General features: G+C 43.5%; 1 protein-coding gene across 3 annotated transcripts in view; it reads left to right on the plus strand.

Annotated features, from left to right (window-relative positions):
- Positions 1 to 27,494, plus strand: part of EXOC4 (exocyst complex component 4) — a 426,451-nt gene that overhangs the window by 86,671 nt on the left and 312,286 nt on the right. For all 3 annotated transcript variants that reach the window (XM_075081692.1, XM_075081693.1, XM_075081695.1), the window contains exons 8-9: positions 22,216 to 22,361; positions 26,641 to 26,729. In XM_075081692.1, the coding sequence (XP_074937793.1) occupies positions 22,216 to 22,361; positions 26,641 to 26,729 (235 nt within the window). The remainder of the gene's footprint in view (positions 1 to 22,215; positions 22,362 to 26,640; positions 26,730 to 27,494) is intronic.

A 27,494-nucleotide genomic window follows, 5' to 3' on the forward strand; every position in this document is an offset into this window, starting at 1 on the left:
CCCTACCAATATTTGTATGCAGTGAAAAATGAGGAATTGATTTTTAGGACATGGGCATCTAATTGCTCCAAGAACTTGCGTGTTCTGTGTTCATGCATTATCCCCATCAAAAGCCAGGCTGTCTGCACAGCTGTGTTGGGAAGCTCCTGCTGAAATTGAATTCCTGTCCTGCTGAACGGATTCCCAGGAAATCTCAGTCCTACCTGAAGCCTAAATAGACAAGAGAAGGAATAGGAAGAGAAGCACCCAAGTTGGTGTACAGCAAGTACTCAAATGATATTGAAGAACACTGGAGAAAATAGAAGAGTTTGGGGTGTTTTTGTTGTGGTTTTTGTTTGTTTTGTTTTTTTCCTTAAATACAGTCTGATTCTCCAAACTAGTGGGCTCTGCCCCCAAAAAAGGGAAGGTTTTTTGAACCCAGAGGTTATTGAGCTTCTATGACTTTCAAGTTTAAGGCACTTCAGAAGTACTCAGTGTAAAAAAGCTGACTTGGAGCAAGGTATGGGTTGAGGCGATTTGATTGAAATGGAACATTTTGTAGAAAACTTGTGGCAGAATGTAAGTAGTGATTAAAGAAGGCATAAGACATCTTCTTTCTAATAAAATCTAAGACAAGACTACTCAGAGACCGAACAGATTAAGGGCATAGAGTAAAGGGTATTTTTTGCTTCTTAGTTTTTAGAGAGAGCAAGTGGGGTTTTTTTAGAGGAAAAAAAATGTATAATGGGCCCTTTCAGCAAGTATAACTTAAATTGGTGATCTGGGAGGTAGTAGGGCAGCGACAGAAATCAGTGAATTCTAACAGTGTCTCTCTGTTTCTTTACAAATGAAATCACCTGAAGTACTTAGAAGGTCTTCGGTCAGGGGCAGATGAACGGGATATTACGTGGATGCATCTAGTTGCCATGATAATTTGAGAGGGACTATTTTCTTATCCTTATGAAAATTGGGTGGTGTGATAGATGTCAAATATTTGTCTTCAGTAGTCAAGTAAATATTTGCAATCTAACTCTCCCCATCAGTGAGCAAATAACTTGCACACAACAACATATTGCAGGAAGGAGGATGCATGAAATTACATGAAAATTAAAGATGAAGCATCTGAATGAAAATAGACACCAAATGAAACTAAAAACCAAGTTAAATAAAAATTAGGTGTTTGGATTCCCTTGTGATCGAAAGAACCAAATTATAGAGTGCGTTATGCAAAGGTGGTGAAATAACAAATGTCAGTGGAAATCTGTAAAGCTGTTTGCAGACTGTGCATGGAAGACAGACTTTTTGTAGGAGGTGGAGGAACATGGCTTTATTTAAAGAATTCCTCTGTCTAGTGAGATAAAAATTCAGAGTGGAGGGGACCACATATAGGGACAAAAACACTATGCTGTAAAAACTGAGGTGTATTAGCAGGTTTTATTAGCCTGTGGATTGAGGAGTGGAAACGGAATGGGGTTTTTCTTTTGTTTCATTCAAAAAGATCAGAGACCAGCGCTTGCTAACAAAATCGTGGTGGCTGCCGTCCTCCCATTCCTGATGTTTAAGTTGGGCCAGTGGAAGAGTCAGAACCTCCTGATGGAGACCTTGTCTTTGACTGGTTCTTGTAATGGCTGGTTCAAGAGCCCGCAGGAGGAGGGAAGCTGTTTTTTAGGTCAAATCTTGGATTGCTGTCTGACATAGTGTACCACGGCTGGTTCAAAATGAATAATTTGAGCTGCTTAGTAGTAGTTCCTAGAGTGTAATTACGTTAAGCATCCAGAAGAGCAGGCTGAGTATCAAATAATAGAACGGACAGACGAGGAGGTAAAGTAAAAGGCTAAATTGCAAAGTCCTGAACAGGCAAAGGAAGCAAAACTCTTAGCTGGTGGCTGGTTTTCACTCGTCCAGTCTTGAAATTATGTTCCTTTGAACAGAAAGAAAAGCAGCAAATAGATAAACAGTACGGCTGCCAAGGTTGGAGGTGTTTATTTGGCGCAAATAACTTAAAATCTAGAAATCAAGCCCTAGGAAAGCTAATAAGCTGAAATATTTTTTTTTTAGAGTAGGCAGTAGGAGGAAAGTGAAGATGACCGTTTTGGGTTTTAGGGATCAAATCTATTTGATACATCTTTAGACCGTTAAAAGCAAGACGCCTGCAGAAGTCACCGTGGTTTTGTTGAATTGTACAAGATTATGTGTTAAAAAAGGAGACATTACAGGAAAGCTAAATGTTTCTCTGAAACCAGTCATTAGTTTTGAGCGTGTAGACAAAGAAGGTACCCAGAAACTCTTCTCTCGTGATAATAAAGACATACAGGCAGAGCTAGAGGCTTTAGAAGAAACTTTGAAATTAATTTAAGCTCAAAGGCAGTATGGCAGAAGGCTTTTTTTAGGAAGCAGAAGTATGAAGTCACTGAGATGCCAGAAGAGATAAGCAACCTCTCCTTAAAGCCTCCAGCAAAGGATTGGAGGAGAAGCAGAAATGTTTTATTTACATGTAAAAAAGATTCTACAAATTATTTCTGTAGGGGAAGAATTACCTCTTGTGAGTTCTGGGGTTTTGTTTGGTTGGGTTTTTTTTATAGTTTACTTAGTGCACTTGCAGGGGATAAAGAGCTTTCCAACAAATCAAAGTAGCCAGGGGTTTTTTGTTTTATTGGTTGGGTTTTTTTAATCGATTAAAAAACCGACCAGGAGATGTAAAGTAACAATCGGTGAAAAAGTATTGTAATGGAAAGAAGAAAAGTTAACTCAGTTTTTCTGATGACCCTCATGGCGGTGATTGGGCTTATTAGTGGCCTTCAAAAAGGCCTGTGCAGGAGGAGAGCAAATTTTGACACCTGCCTAAAAATCTTTTGAGTTATTTGGGACAAGAAGGGAGTGATGACTCTGCGAGATGTTTAAATAAGTTAGCAAGTGTGTACTGAGGGGGAAGATGAAGTTATTTGAGCTTTCTTGGTTCTAAATTAGCCAAAACCAGGAAAGTGGGTGTCACTTTTAGAAAGCTCGGTGGCGGCCTTCTCTCAGTGTGCAGACTATGATCCAAGCTAGGAAGATGCTAGGGTGTGTAAAGGATGGATATAAAATTAAATTTTATATTGCCTTTATAGAAAAGAATGCTGCAAGCTTCATCTGTAGGCGCCTGCCCTGAATTGCCCGTGCTCATCTTGAAGGATATTTCAGAACAAGAAGGGATGAGGAGAGGTGCAGGGGTGATCATAGCACACTTACAAACTGCCATCTGAAGAGAGGTTGGAAAAGTTGGGCTTGCTTCCCTTAGGAAGAGAATAGATAAGGAGGCACGTGATAAAATAATGGGTGGAATGGGAAGGGTAGGTGGCAGTTGCTGTTTCTTCCTGCTCCAAGACCATGAAACAAGGGTCTTCAGCACAGCAAAGAGGCAGGTAGTGGGTAAGAAGTGGTAGGTTTTTCGTGTGACTGCAGTTGAACGGAGGAACTGCTGCTTGAATCAGCTCGCTCTGACAAAGTCCGTGATCTTCATAACTTATCTCTTTATGGGTTCAAAATTCATAATGAGAAATGGACTGAAGAATGCAGGCACTTGGGTAGATCTTGGGTGATAAAATATGTTGCAGGTGTCCGTCTTTCCCACAAGCTTGTTATGGGCAGATTTATATGTGAAGGAAATGAATGAAACTCCTTGTCTGCTCTACCTGACAATCATCAAATTTAAACAGAGAAACCAAACCCCCATGTGTTTTAGGGGCTTCTTTTTGGGTTCTGTTTTCTGCTTGCAGAGAATTGAATCTGAGTCTGTACTAGCCGTCGTCCTACTATCCCTCTTTCTGCAGTACCATAAATGAGTTCAAGCCTGAGGAAATCAATAGTTACCTGAGAAGTCAGACAAATCTGAAGAAAATGCTGTAAAATCCGGTGGTGCAAGACCGTGTAATTTAACAACAAAGCATTTTTAGTGTTTGCTTTGCACACACCTTCTTTAATGCCCCTTGGCAGGGCCAAACTGAGTAAAGATAAGTTGATGTGTGGGGAGGATATTGTCCTCATCAATAATCTTCATTCTGGAAGGTTAATGCTGAATGAATTGTTAGAGAAGTGGCCAGAGTAGATCTGGACCATCCAGAGAAAATAAAGACCAAATCTTAAAGGAAAAAAAAATGCTAACTGCAGAAAACATGCTGAGAATAGGAAAATTAGCAGCTTAGATTTGGTGTAATTTTTAGCCTGGTTGCCCATGTGAGGGCTTTGCTTTTGTGTTGTCTGAGGTTTGTTCTCTAAAAACTTGATAATTTACATTTGACTGGCAGATGAAAATTTAGCTTTGGGCATTTCTATAGGTTTGATGTAGGTCAGTCACCTGGTTCGTGCTGCTGAGCAAAAGACTGGAGGAGAATAAATGTATAGAAACCTACAGAGGAGAGCGGTACCGTGCGTGACCTGACCATGGGAGACGCTTCAGCCAGAGCTTATGTTTTGCGATATACGTGAGATGAATCAACTGTGAGAACCAGTGCCACAGAAAACCAGGCTTCTCACATGCCATCTGCTAAGCAGCTGAGGAAGGAATGAATTGTGCATTGTCAGAGAAGTGTAAGAATGCGTCGTGCTGTTAACGAACGACACCGTGAGGAGCCTCAGATACAAATCCCAGGCAAAACATGTAGCAGTTACGGGATAATTTTTTCTGCAATTCAGTAGTTTAAAGGCAGATTATGTTTTTTGACATGAAGAGATACAGTGCTTCCAAAATTCACTGATTTATTCTTTCAATATGTGTGTGTATTTCTTCTTCCTTTACCCTCTTTCTTTGTTACGTACTGACTTACAGACTCCTGTTCTACAAGGTCTGACCAAGGATTGAGTTGCAGCGAGACTTTACTGGCCTTTCCCAGTGGGTCTTGTCCAGTCTCCCCTCCCCTTTAAGAACCCTGCTGGATTTAAATGTGGGGGTTAGAAATATATAAACTAAACTAAGTAATATATAAAATCAGAGGAAAAATTACTATTCCTGTATGTCAAGCATAAGCTGTCAACTGATTTAATTTCCTTCCGAGAGCTCGTGGCAGGGATTATGGAGGAGGGAGGAGCAGTGGGTGGCCTGTGTCCTGGCGACAGCAAGCCTTCTGCTAGCATTTCTCATAACTGATTTGGGGAACTCTGGTGTAGATAAAACTGTAATGAGGTGGGGTAAACAACTGGCTGGAAAAGGAGAAGTTATGAAGGGTCTGCTGTTAAGGGATTTATCTAACGGCTCTTCTGAGTGCTCTGTCTGGGGCTTGGTACTATTCAATATTTTTGTTAATGTCTTGAATAATGCAGCAGAGAATCGTAAAATGTGCAAATACCATCCTGGAAGGCAGGGCTTGGGAGCATATTGGAGAATACAGTGAGAGTTTGGAAGATCTTAATAAACTAAATTTAAAAGGAGAGGTACGCATTTGGCTGCTTCTGTGTATAGATATGAAGAGTTGGGTGCGCCTCGTCTTTGGCCAAGGGGTTGTGTGGTACACGGGATTGCAAATGGGATGAGAATCAGTATATCACACACAAAAAAAATCGGGTATTGCCCTGCTGAGTACCAGAGGAGCATGGCCTGCAGGGCGTCTGGAAATAATCCTGTTCCAGTCATTGCTGAAAAGGTTTTAGGTGTGATCCTGTGTCCTCTTTGGCTGTGGTCTCAAGGAAGAAGCCAAACAACAGGGGGGGGAGATTCAAAGGCGATCAACCAGCATGATCAGAGATTTAGGAAAAAAATGACTTGAGTTAAAAGGAACAATCCATTTACTCATAGATAAGAAGGCTAAGGGGTGGAGGGAGGCCTTTGCTTTCAAATATATTGAGAGAGCTGAAAAGAGGAGGGGAATCACGTGTTTCCCAGGATACGATGGGATAGGAAGTACTGAGTCTTAAAGACTGGCAAGGGAGACCTGAACATTTCTTGTCTCTGTGTCTAACCTAACGGCTAGTGTATGTAAGCAGTGGATGATTTAGGGATGTGATATTGTTGTTGTGTAGCATCCTTAAAAACTTCCAAGCATCTGTCAGGCATGACAACATAACTGGTTCTTTGGGGCGTGGGGATGGACTAGGTGATCTCTTGAGGTCCCTTCCAATTTTCTGTGATTCCAGAAGAATCACTGGGATTATAGTCCTGCCATCCACAATGATGTATGAAATGCTAGAGAGCCAATCCACCAGCTCGCCGGTTATCAAAGCTTTGAAACTTTGCCTGTTTGATTTAGTTCTAAATACTGCCTTGCAAGTTGGGATTTGGAAGAACAAGACATTGCAATTAAATGTAGAATTAACGACAGGGGGAGGGTATGCGTTGCATTTAACTTCACACTTCTGATTTAAGTGCCAGAATTAAAATCATCAGCTCCCTGCATGGTCTCCTTATTTGTAAGAATTCAAGTGACATTAAAATTGGATTAGTAATGAGCTTTTGGTTGAAGGACGAATATTAAAATCAAGGGAATCTGAAGGAGGAGGGAGGGGGAGTGGTGCTTTCCTCGTGAAGTCTTCGTTGGCAGTGGCGAACTGTGTGTGTCTATATGGCTGCGCACGCATCTTCCTCCTCTTAAAAGCTTTATCCTTGTTTCAGCCATGTACCAGAACCTTACTTGCCTTGATTTATAAATTATTTACACTCGGAGTGTGATGCATTTAAACTTTTTGTAAATAAAGGTATATATTAGTCCTCCTTTTATGACTGATAAGATCGGGGGAAAAGCAGCAGACTAATGGAAGGGAGCGAGGAAGCACTTGGGAGCTGCTGGCTCATACTTGACAGTGATTTGTATGTCTGTAGGTTTTCAAGTGCAGTGTTTTTTAAAACGTGCCCGTTGCCTTTTCTTTGTTTGGCTGTGACCTATTCTCACCTACTGTCTTACCTTGGGAGGGACTGTCTTTGCAGGAGTAACCGTATTTTTTTGCCCTTCCTGGAGCCACGGTACAGATGCATCTATTCTCAGTGCCATTTTTATTTACATCTCAGTAATATTAAGAGACTCCAGCAAAGAGCAGACCCCAAGTATACTTGATATTCAGCAAAAATAATCTGATAGATGTTGCTTGAGACAAAAGAATGTGACTTGAGAAAGAGAAGAAATGAAAGTTGTGCTGCAGACTGATAACATGAACCGAGAAGACACTCTGGATCTCTTTGATTCCTGGTCCAGTAGCTTTATTCCATCCTGTGTGGTCTCTTCTCAGCCTCCCTGTTTTATCAGTTGTAAATAGAAGTGACAAATCCCCCTGCCATCTTACCCAGCTGAGTAACAGACCTTCTTCCATCTTCCCTCTCATTTCTCTATCAACTTCTGTGGACTGTTTTTGTTTTATTTTACTGGTTTTCTTATTCTTTTTTGCATTTGAAGAAATTCTGTGCACTAGATGCTGCGCACGCTAAAAGGAGGAGGGAGACCTCTTTAAGTAACAGCTTTTTTATCCGTTGAAGATAGATTGGTGTCGCACATCAATAAATAGGTAACTCTCATCGCTGCCAACATTATTAGATTGCAAAGACAGTAAATTTACAGACTCTCTTGTGAGTCACAAATGTCTTAAAAAAACCCCATACAAGTAATTATCTGAAACGGAGACAAGTTAATGCAGGTTTTGTCTAAGTTTCTTCTGTTGTTCATGGTTAGAAACCATGCAGTACCTTAACAGAATAAAGTTATATGTACGTATGTTAAATGTACCATGACATAACTGGACACATAGACTTATCTGCCTTGGCATTGCTGAGTCGGGTTCGCACGTCTGGCTGCAGTCGTGTGCCACGAAGGACGGGCGTTGCAGATTACAGCGTAGCAGGTTTTCAAATGCGTGTGGGAAGCTTGCGATGGTAGGTAGACCCTTCACCAGCTGAACTGAATTTGACAGTGCTCTGTTTTTTTCGTGGTGTTACAGGGGGTGCAGGAAGGTTATTTTAATTATTACAGTAGCATGAAGTGACGGCCGGTGGCTCTGCAGCGTTCTGAGTAAATAAAGTCACTTGAAATCTCTGAAATTTAGGAGCAGGAGGGAATTGGTGCAGCGGGTTTGGTGGAATCTCAAAGGACAGAATTTGCCATGGTGGTGGCAGCTTTTCTTTTGAGAAAGCCAGCACTTAAATGGTAGCAAAACTGGCAGAGGGCTGAAATTTATGTTGCAGCCATCTGCTTTATCCTGGCTCCACCCAGTGGCATTACCCTGCCAGTTTCACACACTTTGCAAGGACTTCTGCGCGAACCTCGGATTTGGTGTCGGTACAGGATTTTGTGTTGGCTTTTTTTAAGGGTTAAGGTGTTGTACAAATGCGCTCTGCCTTTTTGCTCCTGCCCCAGACAGTGTAGCTTTTGTTTGGACTTATCTGTCCCAGTCCCTGTCTTTGATGCTGTTCAGTACCATGCACCAGTAAAATGAACTTGATGAGCTGATGAAGGTGATTTGATGGAAAATGAATTCCGAGGGATTGGAGCCAGAGCTGGGACCTGAACTCAAATATCCAGCCCTCTGGACCAGATTGCTTGCTGACCTGGTATATTGCTCCAGTTTCCTTTTCATTTTTTCAAAACAAACAAAAAATCCCCACCTCTGTTGTGTAATTGCAGCGCAGCCGAAGAATATCATCATTAAAAATTGACTATATAGCAATAGCCTCAGGATGTTCATGTGAGCTAGAATTTCAGTAGAAAGGACCGAGCTCTTGGATTTCAGCTGGGAAAAATATGGATGGATTCACAACCCGCATCTTGAAGAATGAGAGAGAGGTGTTCTGCAGTAAGGTAGTAAAAGGCTGGACGGAGATGTCAGGGTGTTGTTCAGGAGGGGCTCCTTTCTGAGCAATAGCACCAATATATTGTTTGCTTTAGATCCCATAAAAATACAAAGTGGTTTTTTTTGTCAGGCTCTTAGCTTTAAAATGGATTCCTGTTGCTATTGCATTTACACTTCCTTTTGGCAATCTAAAGAAATGTTTTTACTGAAGGAAACAATGACATGCATGATTGGTTTGGATATTGGAAGCCGCATAGTGATTCCAGAAGCACTTATGCTTTTCTGAGTAAACAAAAGCAATGGTTGCAGGTTTTGCTGGAGAAATTTTCTCTAAAATAATTTGAACACTTGCCAAATTGAATGTGTTTCAACAGGGCGCAGAGTATTCCCAGTGCTGAGAAGCACTTCAGAAATGAAGCTGGGGGGTTCAGCACTTTCCAACCGGAGGCCTCAGGTGGGATTGCAGGCGAGTCCTTATGGGCGGCCGTCGGCAGAGTCCTTATTGAAGAGTCAAGTGACGCTATCGGTCAGGATGGCGGAAAAACCCGAGCTCAACTGGCAGGGCTGTTTGTGCGCTCGCAGCGCCCAGGCCGTGTCCCAGCAGGGACCTTTGTGCGGTTCCAGTCGCGGAGGTCGGATCAGCAGGTGCCGGAGGGTGTTGGGGAAGAAACCGTAGTGTCATACTGGCCATTGCACGTCCTGGTTTGAAGTTTGATGCTTGGTTAAAAATGGCTTTTGTTGAGCCAAGAGCCTTTCAGACTGGCTTTAGGAAGGGTCTGTTCTTTCTCTGTTCCAGGTTTCATTGTGGTAATCAATTTGCCTTTTTACCTGCCATTAATATGGGAGGAAAGACAGTATCTACCTGGAAGTGGAAAGCCCCTTGCTTGTCCCTGCCCGTTCCTCATCCCTACGTAGGAATGAATGTCATTGTTCCTACTGTACCCCTTTAAAGCGCAGAGTAAGAAACGTCTTCAAGGTCACATTCCTCCTTGAAACTAATGATGGTGCGTTTCCTAATCGCATTACAAGGTCCCCAGTATCATTAGATGCAAGCATTACTGTTTAGCTTCATTTGATAAGCTGATGAAAGGGGGAGGAAAAGGCTCCCTGATGCAGAAAGGCATTGAAGTATCTACTGAAATGGAACATGTTCGGAAACGCTATAATCTGCTTAATGTTGGCATTTTGGTGGCCTGGTGCTGTACCTTTTGTAGAGCAGCATAAAAGGCAGAAGGGATAGCGATCCTGATGGGTCTTTAAGTGGCTGGAACAGCTCATGAACAGGAGCTGTGAACAACTTGAAATTCTTACTTTTTTCCCCCAAGTCTGAAAACGGGAATCTTGTCTATGCTGTGAGCTCCCCCCTCTGGCATCAGGATAGTTGTAAGAACATCGAAGACCCTGAAGCGTCACAGAAATATGTGTTCTGGAATAAGGTCAGGGGCTCTTTTTTTTGCCAAAGCGTGATACTAAGCCTCCAACACCAGACCGACGACAGCACTGCACTGATGCGCGCTTCCGTCCATTTGGGAATGGGAGGAATATAAAACCCTATTTACCCTAAGTTTGACAAAGAGGGTCTCTAGTTCTGATGTCATTTCAAAGACGTCAGCGGCCTTATAAGCTGGGCTTGAAATGGTGGCTGCTGGGCTGATGTCAAAGGGGAACGTGGCCTTTTATCAACATCTTGGAGTCACTAGGCTTGTTCCTACAGAAGCCTACATTTGCTGCCCTAGTATTTAGCTGCTCTTTTGTGTAAAACCTTCACGCAACTAATATTATGGGCTGTTTCTCTCTGGTAAGTGCTTCGCCTCTGGGCCACAGCTGTAGATTCAGATGTGGTTGGATCTTCAAGGATTTGGTCAAATAGAAAATGCCACTGTGTGTTTAGGGAGTCAGGGAAACACTTTTTGTTAGTCTGGTGCTTGTTAAACTGGGCTGTTTGGTGCGATTTTCTTATTAAGGCAGCCTGAAAGGCGAGAGATCTGAAAGTCTTCAGGTTAATTCTGACAAATGGAAGAGATTACATATGAATTTACAAAGTGTAGGCTTTTCTAAATGCGACGTCATAGCTATTCCTGTGAGATCTGTTTAAAAGCCTTTTATATATAATGAAGCAACAATACTAGGTTTAGCTATAGCAGACTTCCTTTTTTTAATCCATTTTTACTCCTTCGCATGCCTGACACCAGTTGGTAAATGCCTTTTTGTGGGTAATGCCTCCCATTACAGCAATGTCTTACGAAGAGGTGGGTGGAAGATTCCTTGCTCATCCTCTGTTTTTTCAAATCACTGCAATGAAATTTTTAATTGAGCTGAAAGAAGACGAAGCAACTGGTGGCTATCCAGTTCCGTTACTCACTTTAATTAACTTTTGTTGTTCCTTACACCATTTCTTTCCCACTATTTGATACTGCTCGAAGGCAGAGTCTGTCTCTGCAGCTTCTAGTGCTAAATTTTTTCGTGCTCTGGGTTGTAAGTATAATAGTCACCTCCGCTGTACACATCTTTTCTTGGCTGATTTTTCTCCCGTGCAGCACCGCTGCAGCAGGCTAGCGGTTGCTATAGCTGCTATATACCTTGCTGGAAAAATGTAGTCTCCTAGGACTGTAGTTTGTCATTAAAAACTGATTCAGACTTAAAATCCAGTTTTAAATATTAATTCTGCAGTTTTGTATCTAGTTACTCAAATACTCAAATCCTTCCAGTTTTTACCAATTAACATGCCTGACAGTAAATGAAGATGCATGTAATTTGTTTGCTAATTTGACTATATAAGTCAAATTTGACTAGATAAGTCAAATTACTGTGTATGTGACATAGATGGGTCAGTCTGTCTGGCAGCTGACCCCAGTGTCTGTAGGACCCAAAGCAAAGGTCTCTGGGCTGAGAGTCCCTTATTCAGCCTCTGAGATAATCCCAGGTGCAGTTGCTGTTCACTCTGATTATAATTTGAACTCCAAGTTGGGTGAAATACTTCTTATTTTGTAATGTTTTGGCATAAAGTATCCTATCACGGATCCCATGGCATACAGCTCTCTCTGCAAGTGCAACAAAATTCATATATCCCTGCAAATGAATTGAAGTCGGAGGCTGGAATCCTGGTGAATTGGAATAAATCACAAGTCAGGTTTCACATGGGGCTTGGACTCCTGTCTGACTGACGTATTCAGCTTTTATATTCGTTGTAATGAGTCTGTAGGATGCGAATCTGGGCCGTAGATTAATTACCAGCAGCAGCACGAGGGAAGGGATCACAGGGCTTGAACTACTCCGTCAGTGTGGATGTCCTAGAGCTCAGGGTTCAAGCTCAGGAGCAGAAAGCAGCACGCCTGGATGCTCGCACTAGTGTTGGGCGCCAAAACACAGAGCCACAAGCGGCTCCCAGAGCACCGTACAGGTGTAATAATTTACTCCCGACGAAGAAGTTTTTACACTTTTGACTAGTGATAATCGATGGGCTGTACCCTCTAGGGGAATAAATCCCTGCAAGTCAGATTTATGAGGACCCTTACGTTTATTTGGCAGCAGGGCGCTTGTTACAGGGATAAACGGAGCAAACAGGAGAAGAGCTGATGTGTTGAAAATGCCGTATCCTCTTTCTCAGCAGGACTTCTGTGGTTTTAGAGCAATAAAACTTCCCTTCTTGTTGTTTGGGACAAGTGGCTTCAAGAACTTGAAGTTTTTTTTGGGAGCTGAGGATCGGGGGACATACAGGTGCTTCCTCAGGAAAGAATCCCAAGGTGGTTTTGTTCTTCTGTGCTGTAGGGATATTGCATGTTTTTGTCAAGTGCCTGATTAAGTTTGACATTTGAAAATAGAACTTCACGCAGAAATAAGTACTGTACTTCTGAGTATTTAATTAAGATGTTTAGTTCCTGTCAAGGCTGGTAGTTTCTCTTTCCTGTTAAGGGCAATATGTCTTCAACTGCTGAAATTTCAGAAACCTGTACTTAACCTTTAATCGTCGTTCCATTTACATAGAAATCTGATTAACAACTTTTAAAGTTCAGGAGCTGCGAGTAAATGCAATTAAAGCCCTTTTGGAGTCTGTTATTAAGAGCTGGCATTTAATGAAGACTGAGGACACGCTACTGTTACCATCTACGCTAAAGCAGGATGTCTTAAGCAATTAGTTGAAGGCATGAAATACATGAAGTGTGCTGTATTATCCATGAGTTAACATGGTTGGTATTTGAACAGCATGCTGCCTTGTCCTCCCTGTGCTGCTGCTGTGTTGTATGTGCCAGTGTGAGCAGCAGGAGCTCGGACCGGTTGGGTTAAGCGTAGCACTGTTTCTCCTGTGCGTTAGAGTCGCACGTTTCTTCCCCGAGACTGAGGATGCTCTGAGAGGCGGGTGTGTAGCAGGCACTGAAAGTGAGTGAATATATCCTCTTTCTTTCTGATTTAAAAGTGTTTGGCTTCACTTCAGGTCTAAACAGAAGTTTCTAACTGTATCCTCCCCACCTCCAAAGTGTGCAGAAGCAGTGACGCTTAGCTGAACTGTAATTGCGGAGCAGAAATCCACACTCAATTACCTGTTTAACTCTTACGCTCCTCCTTGACCTTTTTATGTGCCTCATGAACAAAACAAAGTCCTGTCAGATGGAAAGACAGCGGGTTCTCATCTTGCAGGAAAAGGCTTCATTGTGTGCTGTTTGCAAAGAGGTGGTAATTGTGCCTTTCTGAAGTTCATTGCTTTTTGGTCCATTTTAGAATACAGCTGGCTAGTTGTCCATCCTCTGGATCGTACCGGGCCATATGTATTTCGCAAGTTCTCATCAATCATATCAGAAGAACCATGCGCTATAGATACCTGTATGCGTGTATACGAGGGGGTGTGTGTATATATACAGACGTACACACGCACGTGTTTCTATACATCCACACACAGGTTTCTATATGGGCATCAAACAGTCCTAGCAGTTACACGTTACTGCCCAGAGGCCAAAAACTGCAAAAGGGTTTCTTTTTTATCCCTGAAGCGTTGCACCGTACTCAACAAAACCCTCCCAGCTGCGTAAATGTGTAGGTCTCGCCATTTCTAGTTGTTGTTGTGCGGGTGAAACGCCTGCTTCACTATGGAAACGCGCATCCAGACATGGATTTTCTTTGGAGGAAATGAATAATCCCGAGTGACTCCCCGTGCCGCCCACCTTCGTTCTGGCTTTTTTGTTTTGTTTTGGTGATAAGGGCCTGATACTGGAACGAGAAAGCGGCCTTGTTACTCGGATAATTTCTGCTAACGTAATCTGAATTTGCAGAACAGCTGATGTGCCTGGAGAAAATGAAGTGCTGTCCGTTTGTTTTATGACCCGGTTATTCAAGCTGACTATTGGTAGCTTAAATTTGTCATCAGTCTTTGCTCCTTTTTTATTCAAATAAATAAATAAATAAAACAGCAGAACTGCTGGGAAAGCTGGAAAAAGACACCCCAGCTCCCATTCTCCTTTATGGAGGCCAGATGACTGAATTTCAGTGAAAATCTCTTAAAACTTTATACGTCACTAATCTGGAGATGACCTTCATCACGTACCTTTGTACGAGCTGCTACTGGATTGGTGGTTATATGGATATTAAAGCCACTCAAGTTAGAAAGCAATTGCAAAGCCCCCCCTTGAGGACTTGGAAAATCAGCCTCACGTGCCTGCTCGCACCTTGCAGAAGGTAAGGTTACCTGCCGTAGTCTCTCAGCAGCCTTTGCTTTTAGCTGTTTATTTTCGGAGCCACAAGTATAAGTGAAGATTAAACTTCTCATATTGATGCCCCACAGGGGGGAGGGGTAAGGTTGGGTAATGGTAAGAGGCCTCTTATCGTGCGTGTTTGTCAGCGGTGAGACACAACCTCGCATGCTCTCAGCAGCTGAGAAAGTCAGTGGGTGCAAACCTCGCCCTGGACCAGGCAGCAGCGTTTGTCTCGGCGCTTGTAGCTGGACCAGGGTTTCACTTCAAATCTGTTCGGTCAGATAATGATACATCACCGGGGCATTGATACGTCGGAGGGTTAATTAGTGAGCGCTTGCAGAAAACACTGCTATTTAAGTCGTTATGTTGGGCATTTGTTACCGAACCAAAGTCTCTTCCCTGAGAGATGTGTAAGCTGTCGTGGCACCTTGCTTCGAGAGCGGTGAAATGAAACGAGGGCTGGCCGGCGCTGGCTGGGCCGAGGAGCCTACGGCCTGATGTTGATGGCCGTGACAGCACATAGCGGTTTCTCCTTTTGCTGTGCTACCAACTGTGAAACCCCTTATATTAGTGTATATGTCTCGAGTGACTTCGGCTTATCCATACCCCAAGTAGAGTCAGGGCCTGCAGTGCTGACGTTACAAAGTTCACGCGCGCGTTATCAAAAGCTTGTGAAATGAAAAGGTTCTGGTTTTAAACTCTCCAAAGTGATCCAAGCAGGCGTACGATTCGTTGCCAATTAAAACAGCTTTTAAGACGTTGTGTTTTTCAAGTAGGTGTGAGGTTTGGCCCCTCCCTGCCTTCCTCCCGGGAGGTAGATGCACATTCACAGGTCTACAGCAATAGCTGTGCGAATTGACAATTAGCGTTGATAATGAGTGTGGTAGCACTGGCAATGATAGTATTATCTAAATAGTTCTGGGGTTGTTTTTCACTTTTTCCCAAAAATGAAAAACAAAAGGAATTTTTGCTTCTTGTACTATAATGGAATTGGGCGATGCCTTGAGAGAATTAATTCTGGAAGGGTTTTTATTATTATGTTTCAGTTAAATTAATTTCATGGGCAACAAGGGGATTAGATAAAGCAGGTTGTGCGGCATTAAATAGTATTCACGGCACCTAAAAATGGGTTTTGTTCCTCCAGACTTCCCTTATTGCTTCCTTCTTTGTTGTATTCGCCATGTGTGTATTCGGCTCCTGTTCTTGACGTGTTACAACTTACGTGGAAAGCTCAGTGCTCTTAGAATTCAATTAACTGTTACTTTTTTTTTTGTTAAATTCCACAATTACTGCAGCATTTTAATTATTAAGAATTTTGATACAGCAAATTACCGGGTAATTAGCTATAGACTAGTGTCTCGCACAGAGTGCCACTGCTTTTCTTGCCTTATTCGGGCACTTTGCTAGTAGTTACCTCCCATCTCCAGAGCTTCAAGAGTGACGCTTCATTTCATATGTTTACGAAGAAGTAAGTGCGTGTCACGGTAGTGCATCCTACTTGAACTCCCAGCGCTTTTTCTTTCCTCTCCAGGATTCTCTTGCACTTGCTTTCGTTGCCCCTGAAATCATCTGTAGCTGGATATCATCATCTCTCAGGAACGTTGTGCCTTGCCTTAATGCGTGCACCATGGTTTGCTGTCACCGGGCATCTCTGTGCAACGCCATCGAACTAGGGGATGTAGGATAATTTGAACCTGCTGTTCTGTTTTTAACCAACTTTCCTTATTGAAATCCCATTAGAAAAATCTCTCTTCTGCTTTGTAACCTCGGCTTCCGATTCCTCCTGCTAGCTCTAACTAAAATGTAACTCCAGAGCCTCCTCCCGGGGCTGGTATGACTCAGGAGGTGTCTGCAGTGCGTCAGGACGGCTCAAATGCCAACATTTCTGGAGCTGCTTGGTGTGTCAGAGCAATAAGATGAAAACAAATCTTGCTTTCAGTTGCCAGTACTGCACAACAAGATACTAGAGACAGCCTCAGATGGTGAGAGAATTATTTCTGTGGGTTTTTTTTGATGCTTCCAGTTCCCTCAATGTACAAGCGAGGTGGCCTTCATTTGTAGTGTCATGCCCAATGGTTGCCAGAGACGGGCCTGGGTGAGAAGTTTCCACTGGTGCAAACCCGTTCACCAAACACAGAGGTTACCAGTAGCTGTTTTTATTTCCTACATCAACTCGAAATGGTGACTAAAGGTGTTGTGCAGCAATAGTGGTTTGAACGCTAATGGTTCCTTCACGCAGGAGCCCGAGAGGTGGCACTGAATGGTGCGACGGCTTTATTAAGATCCCCAGTTATAAGGAGCCGTTGTGATCTTCTCGTCTGACCTCCACGTAAAACAAGCCATGGTACTTTCTTGAATTAATTCTTCTTTAAAAGAGGGCACATGCTTTAGAAGGGCATCCAGTCTTGACTGGGGGAATAAAAAGAATCAGTGATGGACAATAACCTTTGATGTAAGTGGTTAATTATCCTCTGGAAATGTATGCCTAACTGGTCATCAAAGCCTGTCCAGCTTCAACTTTCCAGCCTTTGGATTTTTTTAAAAATTCATTAGTGAAGATATTTTTTCATCAGCTCCGTGCCCTCTGTGTTGCATGCTTGCAGACTGATCCAGTAACCTCTTAGCCTTCTCTTCGCTAAGCTAACAAGACTGAGCTCACAGCTTCTTGGTGTTTGGCTGTAAGTTGTGCCTTCCAGCCTCTTAATAACTTCCAGGCTCATTTTGTGCCTCCTTTTTTCCCCGATCTCTCTTTGTTTAGGAATGCCAGGGTTTCCTTTGGCGTTCCAGATGTGAGACCGATGCAGAGCGATGCTGTAAACTTTCACTTCTGACAAAGCTCTCTGCTTTTTGTAACCATTTCCAATTAGCTAATTAATACCCATCGTCACAGTGGGACCTTCTCTGCTGTTGATTATGTTCAATAGTCCCCGGTTTGCTAGAGTCAGCTTTACACAATAATCCTGTAGATCATGACTTTCATTTTTTTTCCCTAGATGTAGAGATTCGTCTCTGCTGACACGGAAATTCTTACAGTAGATTGATTATATTATGAAAAGTAGTAGTAATAAAAAAGAAAATTATATTATTCTATTAATGCCATGTTCACTTTATTATTTACCATTTCTTTCCCCAAACCTTATAATTTACAAACCTTCTCTAGTCATTTTTTTCATAGGAATTTGAAATGGGAGAAGTTTTGGTCCATTCAATCCAGAAGGGGGTTGCCGCAGTCACTCTTGTATGCGCTGATTAAGCTTCTTGTAATTACTGTTGTTTTAAAACCGAAGATGGACCAAACCTCGGCTGAAAAAGAGAAGATTTCTATCCAACAAGAGAGAAGCGTTCTGGAATAGTCTTGTATTTCCCTTGGAATAGAGTGGAGAAAAGGAAAAGAGGAATTAAGATTTCTTGCACCTTGCAAAATCCAGTATTGGTGGTTTCCTCATTTCGAGTTGCATGTTAAGGAGCGTGTCATGTGCCTGCCCGTTCTTTTAGGAGACGCTGTGTTGACTTTTAGGGGCTTGACTTTTGTCAGTTCCTTGGTGGAAATACAACTTTATCTCTCACGGTTTATTTAAAGCTAAATTTGTCACCACCGTAAGAATACTGCTTAGCCAAGATCTGTGTTCTGTGAATCCATGTCACTGGACAGGAATTCTATTATTTTCCCTTAATTCTTTTTTAATAGAGTCTTCTATCATCTGTTCTGTGACGTTGTCCTTGACCAATATGAGGTGGAGAGGCCAGGGAATTACCTGGCCATCCCATTTACCGTTGCAGAATTCATGGTATAGTGTCAGTTTTCATTTGATTTTCTGGACCCCACCCCAAATATATGAAGGCATAATGAAAATCAGTCTTGATGGTGTACAGTTTGAAACCGTCATGATTTTCTGATGGAGCAAGCTGTTCACACTGCAGCATCCGTCTTAATTTAGAGTCTATGAGGATATGAAATACCTATTTACAGCTTTTAATTGATGGAAGAGAGCTCATTCAGAGCCCGTGCCTCCTATCTGAAACCTCACAGGAGGTACAAATCATGAATGAATTTAGCTGTTGCCCCATGGCCAGGCATGTTTTATTGCCTGTGCTTTGTTCATAGGTCAGTCTTGAACATGATAACACATAACGACTTCCACGACTTCTCGAGGGGCTCAGCCAAAGAATAAAAACGTGGATCTGGAGAGTCGCAGCAAGTGCAAGAAGCGGTCGGACACAGAAGCAAACTTGTTCTTGCCCCGCTGCAGTTCAGAAAGACAGCGTAGTGCAAGCTGTTACCAGATCACCGTGACAGGCTGCACACACTGATGTGACCTTTTGAAATTTGAGAATTTCATCAAGCTTCCAAATCCATAAATATTGCTTTTTTAATAAAACATTTTATATTTCTTTTCATTTGCAAAGAGCAGCTGGAGAAAGAGCGCTTTGTTCTCTTGCTTTATGTATGGCTTTATTTGTTTGACCTCAATGTAAATGTGCGACATGGGTGGCAGGATTGAACCACGGAACAGAAAGTCAAAGTCCTTGTTAGAGATGAATGGGATGCTGCAAACTTTACAGTCACTCATAAATCTTGCAGTACGTCCATGTGATTAATGTCTAACAAGGTTTTTGATTGATGGCTTAGCAACTACTAATCAGGTGTTAGGGGACCAAATCATGAAATCTCTTACTTCGTGGGCTGAGGAAAGCTCCTGTTCGCGTAGGTAGGCAGGAAAACGTCTGGTTTTTCTTTTAAGTGGATCTTAACGTTCTAGCTTCCTGTGGCTTTTAATAAGTACACGGCCAGGCCACATCTTCTAACACTGAAATGTGATACTTATGAGTATCACTTATGAGTGATACTAGGACTGTGAGAGCAGAACGTCTGGACGACTGACTGTCCGGATGTGGGGAATAAATTGAGGCCAGTGACACTGGGTGAAGGCCACGCATTGCACAGTGCAACGAGAAATGAAAACTTCAGGCTGTTTGTTGAGGCGGGTACCTGGCAAGATTTTCAAACTGGCCCACGTTAATCGAATTGCTTAAAAATCATAAGGGTTTTAATCCTCATGGTGCAGTTATAAGCCAAACGTACTGCGCGTTGAAGGTCTCTCCTGTCTTAACTTCTCTCCCGCTTGGCTGTGTGCTGTAACTGCTCAGCCATGCTTACGCGTAGTTACTTTGTTCTGAAGGATTTGCGTAGCTGTTGGATACGGGGCACTGGAACAGAAAGAGCTTTGACCTGTCTAGCACGCTTTCTGCTATCCCTGAATTTTATAACTTAAAGATGAACTTGGAGGATAGTTATCAAAACCAGCTATTTTCACTTCTTTTACAGCTTTTTACTTTTTTTCCAGAGTCTTGCATCTACCCATCCTGCCCTGCCTATCTACTAATACCATAAATTAACAATTTGCTTTTTCCTATTCTGTGGCATTTTCAGATCTATTCTGAAAATCGTTGCCATGAAAAGCCGAAATCAGGGCTTTCAGTTGTTCAGACTATTGAGTCCTGATTTTGGCTTCTCATGGCATCAATATCTAACCGCAAACTCATCTTTTTCTATTTCACTTTTTAACCAACAGGGATAATTCATTATGTTCCTATCTCCGACCTCTGTTGGCTTATTGTAATCACGGAGCCAAGTACCGTATTACACACTCTACATTTCCTAGTCCTGGATCTAAAGTGACACGAGAGTTGTGGAATCCATTATAAATAGGTTTCATCCATAAGGGGAGAACAAATTGCTACGTTTCCCTTTTTTTTTCTGAATTGATTAAGTTTGAGGGTTTAATTACATTTTTGTGGCCATTTTAGCATTGTTAATTCAAGTAGAGAAGATGAAACGCAAATACACGAATACAAACGGATTTGGTAAATTACTGTTAAAAATTAGTGCAGTGATGTTTTTTACTCTTAACAATAAGCATGCATTTGAAAGCTTGTGCTCAGGTAAAGTTTTAATGGAGATGTTTTAGGAGTTGAAGTTTTTTTTTGTTTGTATTTTTCTTTTTCCCAAGCCATCCTAAATTGTTGCTAATTAGGAGCACGATACCATTTGCCTAGGTATTTATTCCTATGTAATTTGTTTAAAACTTAGGCAGCACAGTACTGATGTATTCCTTTCATTACAGACGACTCTCTTTGATGGGCTTTGACTAGCTATTTATTAACATGGAACACGTTACTAACAGCCTCCAAATAGGTAGAGTTTTCTAGGAATTCATAGAGACGCTCTGAGTGCGCTGACAAAAGTTAGTTTGTAAGGGGTTTCCTTCCATCTTCAGACACAAGGAAATGAAAAGTGAACAACTTTGAATCTGTTTCTGCCTCTGCAACGCGCATCAAATATTGGGCCACCACTCAGGGTTGCAAGGGCTTCATCAAGGGGACCCTGGTCTCGAACAGGACACCCCCCCCCCCCCCCCCCCCCCATCGCTTACCGAGTGCACCTGGCTAGAGGAAAATCAGTCCTAAACTATGCTGGCAGAACTGATGGCTGTGGGAATTCATATTTTCAGTGGTAAAAGAAGCATGTTTGGTTTGGGAGCTACTAAAGAGCAATTTTTGAAGCATTCCCAGGATGTTTCCCAACAGCATATGTGACCTGCAGCATGTGCACCCGAACACGCACATGTATCATAGAATCATTAAGGTTGGAAAAGACCGTTAAGATCATCAGGTCCAGCTGCCAACCCAACACCCCCAGGCCTCCTAAATCATGTCCCCAAGTGCCACATCTACATGTTTTTGAACCCCCCCCAGGGATGGTGACTCCCCCACCTCTCTGGGCAGCCTGTGCCAGGGCCTGACCACGCTGGCAGGGAAGACATTTTCCCTCATCTCCAACCTAAACCTCCCCTGACGCAGCCTGAGGCCGTTTCCTCTCGTCCCGTCGCTGGTGACTTGGGAGCAGAGACCAACCCCCCCCTCACTCCAGCCCCTCTCAGGCAGCTGCAGAGAGCGAGAAGGGCTCCCCTCAGCCTCCCCTTCTCCAGGCTAAACCCCCCCAGCCCCCTCAGCCGCCCCCCAGCACACTTGTGCTCCAGACCCTGCCCCAGCCCCGCTGCCCTTCTCTGGACACGCTCCAGCCCCTCAAGGCCCTTCTTGTCCCCAGGGGCCCAAACCTGAGCCCAGCACTCGAGGTGGGGCCTCCCCAGGGCCGAGCACAGGGGCCCCATCCCTGCCCGGCTCCTGCTGGCCACGCCAGTGCTGACACAAGCCCGGGGGCTGGTGGCCTCCTTGGCCACCCGGGCACTGCTGGCTCATGCCCAGCCGGCTGTCAGCCAATGCACCTGTATATTTCTACATATGGTTGTTTTATATTTCTACATATAAATATATAGAAAATATATAGGTGTACATAGACATGTAGAAACTATGCTTTTGTAACTGAATAGATTAATATTGCTAACCTTTATGTTTTTAAGAGCTGTGGTATGTCATCAGCCTATAGAGGCCAGCCAACAACCCACCCACCATCTCCCTGTTGCTGCTGCTGGTAGAATCAGTTTGGGGAGGAGTGGGGATTTCTTGCAGTATCCCTTTGGTACCGTCAGTGTTTTGTAGCAGATTGAGTCTGTCAAGTAACGGAAAATGAGCTTTTACCCAATTAGTGACAGTGGCATGTAAGTCATTAGGATCACATTTCTGAAAATAAAGCTCAGTTTCTGTTAATTAGAATTTTTCAGATTTTTATTAATTTTCCAGTCTTACAGAGTACCTAAAGATCCTAGACTTTCAAGTGACATTAGAATTCAAGTTACATTAGAATGCTCTTTTATTTGGAATGCTGAGCTCCCCTTCCTTCTGTTGGCAGATGCTGCTGACAGAGTATCTGGATATGAAGAACACTCGCACTGCCTCGGAGCCATCCACCCAGCTTAGCTACGCCAGCTCTGGGAGAGAATTTGCAGCGTTCTTCGCAAAGAAGAAACCACAAAGACCTAAAAACCCTTTGTTCAAGTAAGTGCTGGGATGTGTTAAAGCTGTGCTTAAGCTGTCTTTGGTCCCTCAAGTACTGCACAACACTGGCTGCTAATCGCAGTTTCACAGTGTGAGAAGAGTGTAAGTTTTGAGATGGAGATTTAATACCCGAAGCTGAAGCCTCAGTAAGGTCTTGGTCACGGATTCATCGTTGGTTGTTAGAGTGTAGCTCTTTCCAGGCCTCATCTGGGGACTGGGATCCCATTATACAAGCTGCTGCAAAGCATGCGGTGATACATTACGCCTATCTTTGTCCACAGTAAATTCAGGACCTGTTAAAGACAGCGATAAAGGAGACTGGACAAAGAGAATTAAGATAAGTGTGTAATTACTAGATAGACTAGGTGGTTAATCCTATCAGTAACTCCTTTAATTTGGAGTTTAGAGTGGGAAGAATTAAGTGGTTGGGAGGAGAGTGAGAGAGAGGGTGAGGGGCTTAGCTGGCCAAGGAGCAAACTTGATGTGCAAGAGTAAGAAGTGAGGAGGAGTTGTTGGTGAGCAGTGCTGTTAGGGAGAGGTATTGGTGTTACACCTAGATTTGGGGGAGCTCTGCTGAATTTTCATCTCTTCCCATGGCTACATGTGCCGCTCATTCTCTTTGGCTTCTTCAAGATTTTGGGGGATACCAAAATGTGCCGTTCTGGCAGCGGGTGCTCCAAGTTCAAAGATCACAGCTTCCTCCACTCTGCCAGCATATCCGTGTGTGTGGCTGCTCCCTAACTCAGTACTGCCAAAATCATCTTTTAAATTATTTTTTTTTTTACAATGATACTGTTTGAAAACAGTTATTGAGAGAACAAGCAAGTTTCACGGTAGATTTGAGGGAGCGGCAGAGTGGAGCTGTGTTGGGGAATACCGGCAGCTTCAGGCATTAACCTCTTAACTGTGCTCAGCTGCAGCAGGAGCGGTGTAGCCGATGGGTCCTCAGCACCCCTCTGGACTCTAAGCTGCTGCAGGGCTTGGGCTGTCTTTCACTCCCCATCTGAGCGGTGCTTAGCCTTATGAGGCTCTGCTCTCTGGGGTTGAGAGTGTCCAAGGTTAAAAAAATACACTGGGATCTTTGCTGGAGGGGGAGCAATTGGAAGTAAGCTGGTGTTTTCATCCTTTATTTTGCTAGAGAAAGGGGATCCATGAAGTCTGGGTGGCTTTTGTGGGTTTTGGTGGTGGTTTTTTAACAAGGAACCCCTCGTTTGTGGTTGGAGGTAGATCGTTGTATGGTGGGGAAGTAATGCAGGAACTTCAGTAGCGGGAAAGGCTGGGAGTAATCGGCTGTTTCAGGGAGCTTGGTGTTCTGCATCCTCTTTACAGCTTGTTTGTTGGTGTGGGCTTTTTTTCCCACCTAAAACTTATTTCTTGATTATCCAGAGCTCCCTGTGCTTTGTCCCATGGGCATGTGTATCTGGTGGCACTATCCTCATGGTACCTAAGGCCCCAGTTAGAAATCGAAGTCTTCTGCACTGCCTTCTCTCCCTGTCCAGGATGAGCTGTGTCTACATAACCTTCTGTTACTAGAAGGTTAACTGTTGCCTGGAGGATTTCAGAGGTGAATCCTGCCCCGTCAACCCATGGTTATTTCCCCTGTTGTTTTTTTTTTTAACACTCCCACGGCTGATTGGGTTGAGAATTACACTCTTGGAATTTACTCTGACCTGCAGATGTACACTGGAGTGAAATAGGGCTGCTCAGCTTTTCATATTGTGTCTGTTCTTGGGTGTTCTTGGATCACTTGAGTTCGAGGAATAAGGATGCTCTGTTTCACCTACAGGAGTTAAAGGCTGTGTATTAGTTTGTCAGCAGAGAGTGAAGGTGGGTGTAATTGTTTAAAGTGAAGGTGCGTAACCTCATAGGAGCGGCACGTCTCTTACCACTCATGGTCTTGTCACCATGTCATTGCCGGCACCGCAGTGACAGCGGCACTTATTGGGATCTCTTATTTGGTTATCTGTCTTCTGTCAGCTGTCACTGTATCTATGGAAATCTCCACTGAAATGGAATTTCTTAGTCCACTGAGGGATGTACGTGTTTGATGGAGCGTTTTTCTTGTCTCCGCTCCCATCTTCAGTGCTTTTTGTGCCAGGCTGCCAGGTTCTTTTCTTGCCTTTCCATTAGCTCCGTCCACAGCAGAGGACCCTTCCACTTGTCATCAGGATATCTGCATTGAATTCCTCACTTCAGAAGCCTCTTGGGGCAGGGCTCCACCTCACGTTGTACTCACAGATGGCTGCAGGTGTTCATGCTGTGATAGCTGGCTGGGAGCTAATTTTATAATACTGAAGTACTTGTGCTAGTTGTGTGTTCTAGCAATAGTAGGAAGAATGAGGGCTCCTCAGTTGTATTCTGCTGCCTGGAAATCAGTAGCAGCGTTTGGAAGAGACTTTGTTGTTTCCCTATCTTTAAAATGCGTATAATTTCAAGAAAGAAGTCATGGTATGTTTAGTTGTTTAATGTTGTCTGCAAAAAAAAACTTAAGGTGAGGGTCTCTTCCAAAAGGTAGCCAAGTGCACGTTCAGGTTGCCGTCTCCCTACAGATCAGATTTGCAAGATGGAAACCGGGCATTGGTGGGAAAGGAGTGAATTGTACAAGCAGAGGTTGAACACGTGATACATTAGTCTCAGGCTTGGCTGCAATTATGTGTAATTCCATGTAAACCAAAAATATTCTGAAAGCTTTGCTGTGGGAGGATCAGCATGGGGAGGGGAGTTCCGAGAGTAGAGGAATTAAGTGTAAATGGGGCAGAGAAACTGGATGGCTGTGGGAAATAAGTGAATGTGATGAGATCCTGCAGCAAAAGCCAGTGCAGGGCTCTCAGGAATAACCTTAGTCGCTGTCTCAAGGAAGAGGCTGAGTTTCATTGCTGTAGTTTGCCTTGACCTGAAGCTTCTGGTTTTGATGCCTGGAGCAGACCTCTGGGCCGTGGCGATGATGTTATGGTTAATATCTCACGAGGGGCACAAGGGAGCACATCATAAATCTGGAGCCGAGAATTTACTGTTTGTTCAGTTAAAGTCTTAACTGTTTGTTGTATTTTGATAGATTGTTATTAGTTCAGTTGCAATAATACTAACACAGTCCAAACTAATGTAGAAAACCCTCATTAATAGTAATAACCTTAACACTGTTGCACAAGAAAGCTTACAAATGCTTGCCGCTTTTCTCTGATGTGATGCTCGTGTTTCCAGCGTCCCTCTGGGCTGCACCAAGGCTGATTCAGTCTTCCTTAGCAGAAGGGTTGGGGGAGGGGGTGAGAGGTGTTCAGGGCATGGCTTAGGAAGCAGGGTAGCGCTGGGTTGATGGTTGGACTTGATGATCCTAGAGGTCTTTTTCAACCTTAATGATTCTATGAAATGATCAACCTCTTGAGGTCTTCACCTTGAGGAGTTTGATTTTTGTGAAAGATGTCTTCCTTCTCAGTCTTGTGTCCACTTTGGCTATTTGATGAAGGTGCTTTGTCCCCAGCTGCCTGCTCCCCTCTCCCTGGCCCCCGGCACCAGCGGCAGAGCTGCCCAGCGCCCAGCCCGGGCACACAAAGGGCTGGTGTTTGCTGGGCAGTGCCTGCCCGGGGCGGCAGCCCTTGGCCGTGCGGGGTGTCCCCAGCGCTGAGCTCGGGCAGGTCGGGCACGAGGCCCTCGGCCACGGGACGCTTGTGACCAGAGGGATGCCCAGCTCAGGGCACGGCAAGCCCAGAGATGCCCTGAGACCCTGCGGTGTTGGGTCAGTGCCCAGTCTGTGGCCTTTTACTCTCAATGGCAAAAATCATGTTTATGGCACTACAATAGTTGGAATATATTCGTCTCTGCCTCTCTGATCGGTCTTTGTTGAGTATTAGAGCCATACGATAAATACTTAGTAACTGATTGCTCTGTAGTTTCCAAGAGAATATTAGTTTTTAATTTTTATGTATAGCTCAGCAATTCAGACGCTCTGCTAGCCTATGGCTTTGGTATGGATTTTACCAGTGTTTGGGGCCATTCCTACAGAAATGCCTGGGTGCTCCCAGCTGATGGAGCAGAGGAGCATCTCCGTGCTTCATGGGCAGGTCTGTGTCGCGGGTGGCTGCTGGTAGAGCTGTGTTGATCAGAGGTGCCAGAATGTGGTGCACCAGTGATGGAGTTTTATAGGAAAAAAGCGCTTTTGTCTGCCTGGATAATTTTCCTCCAACACGAAGGGAAGTCCGTTTTGTTTAGAGCCGACTGGTGCTTACAGGAAGGATGCTTCTATGGATGGCTAACTGACTGGGTTTTTTCTTTTTAATTACAGGTTTGAGTCCTCCTCCCACGCTATTAGCATGAGTGCCTATTTGCGGGAGCAGAGAAGGGAACTGTACAGCAGAAGTGGAGAACTTCAAGGTGGGGAAATAGATAATGTGCTAGTTTGGATAACTCTCTTTTGCAAGAGCTTGGATATCCTGCCCACGCTACGTCAGGGTATTAATACCTCTCTGCTTCACCACACAGGCTGTCTGAATCACTCCGGTTTTTAAGTTCTGTTTATTTATTCTTATTACGTTGTGAAGCAGCAGTTTCTCTTCATTCCCTGGCATTTTCAGCTAGAGGTCGAGGTCTTAAAAGATACTCATAAAACAATGGGTGAAATGCCAACAATCTCACTGTAAGCACAGCGTTTGGGTACTTGGAGCTGATGTTAGCATCCTTATCTGCAGTTCATTTCCTTAAGTCCTAACCTGAATGTGATACTTACCCTGGATTGCTTTGGCAGCTTAGCTCAGTCATCTCTTCTTTGAAGTTGCAAGTTTCTGTTATGTCAACAAAGTTACCGATTCTGTCTTTTGTATAACACTTGAAGAGTTGCAGAGTGTTTGAAAATGGTCAGTTTGAAGAGTTGGATTACTCTTGCTGGTGTACATTGCTTGTGGCAAGTGGTGCATATGCACAGAGAAGTGTTCTCTCCTCTGAGCATGGCATCATTTGATGTTTTTTCCTGAATGGTTTAATTCACAAAAGTGTTGGTTTTGGGAGCAAAATCAAGGGAAGATCTAAAGGCTGTCATGATAATGTATAACAGGACTAAATTCTTTTGTATGATCTAGTCTAATTTCTTACTGGGCTAATCATAACCAGAAAATAATATATATGCTTCAGATACTACAGTGG

This window comes from Phalacrocorax aristotelis, chromosome 1 (genome assembly GCF_949628215.1).
Source record: "Phalacrocorax aristotelis chromosome 1, bGulAri2.1, whole genome shotgun sequence".
In the NCBI taxonomy this organism is placed as follows: Eukaryota; Metazoa; Chordata; class Aves; order Suliformes; family Phalacrocoracidae; genus Phalacrocorax; species Phalacrocorax aristotelis.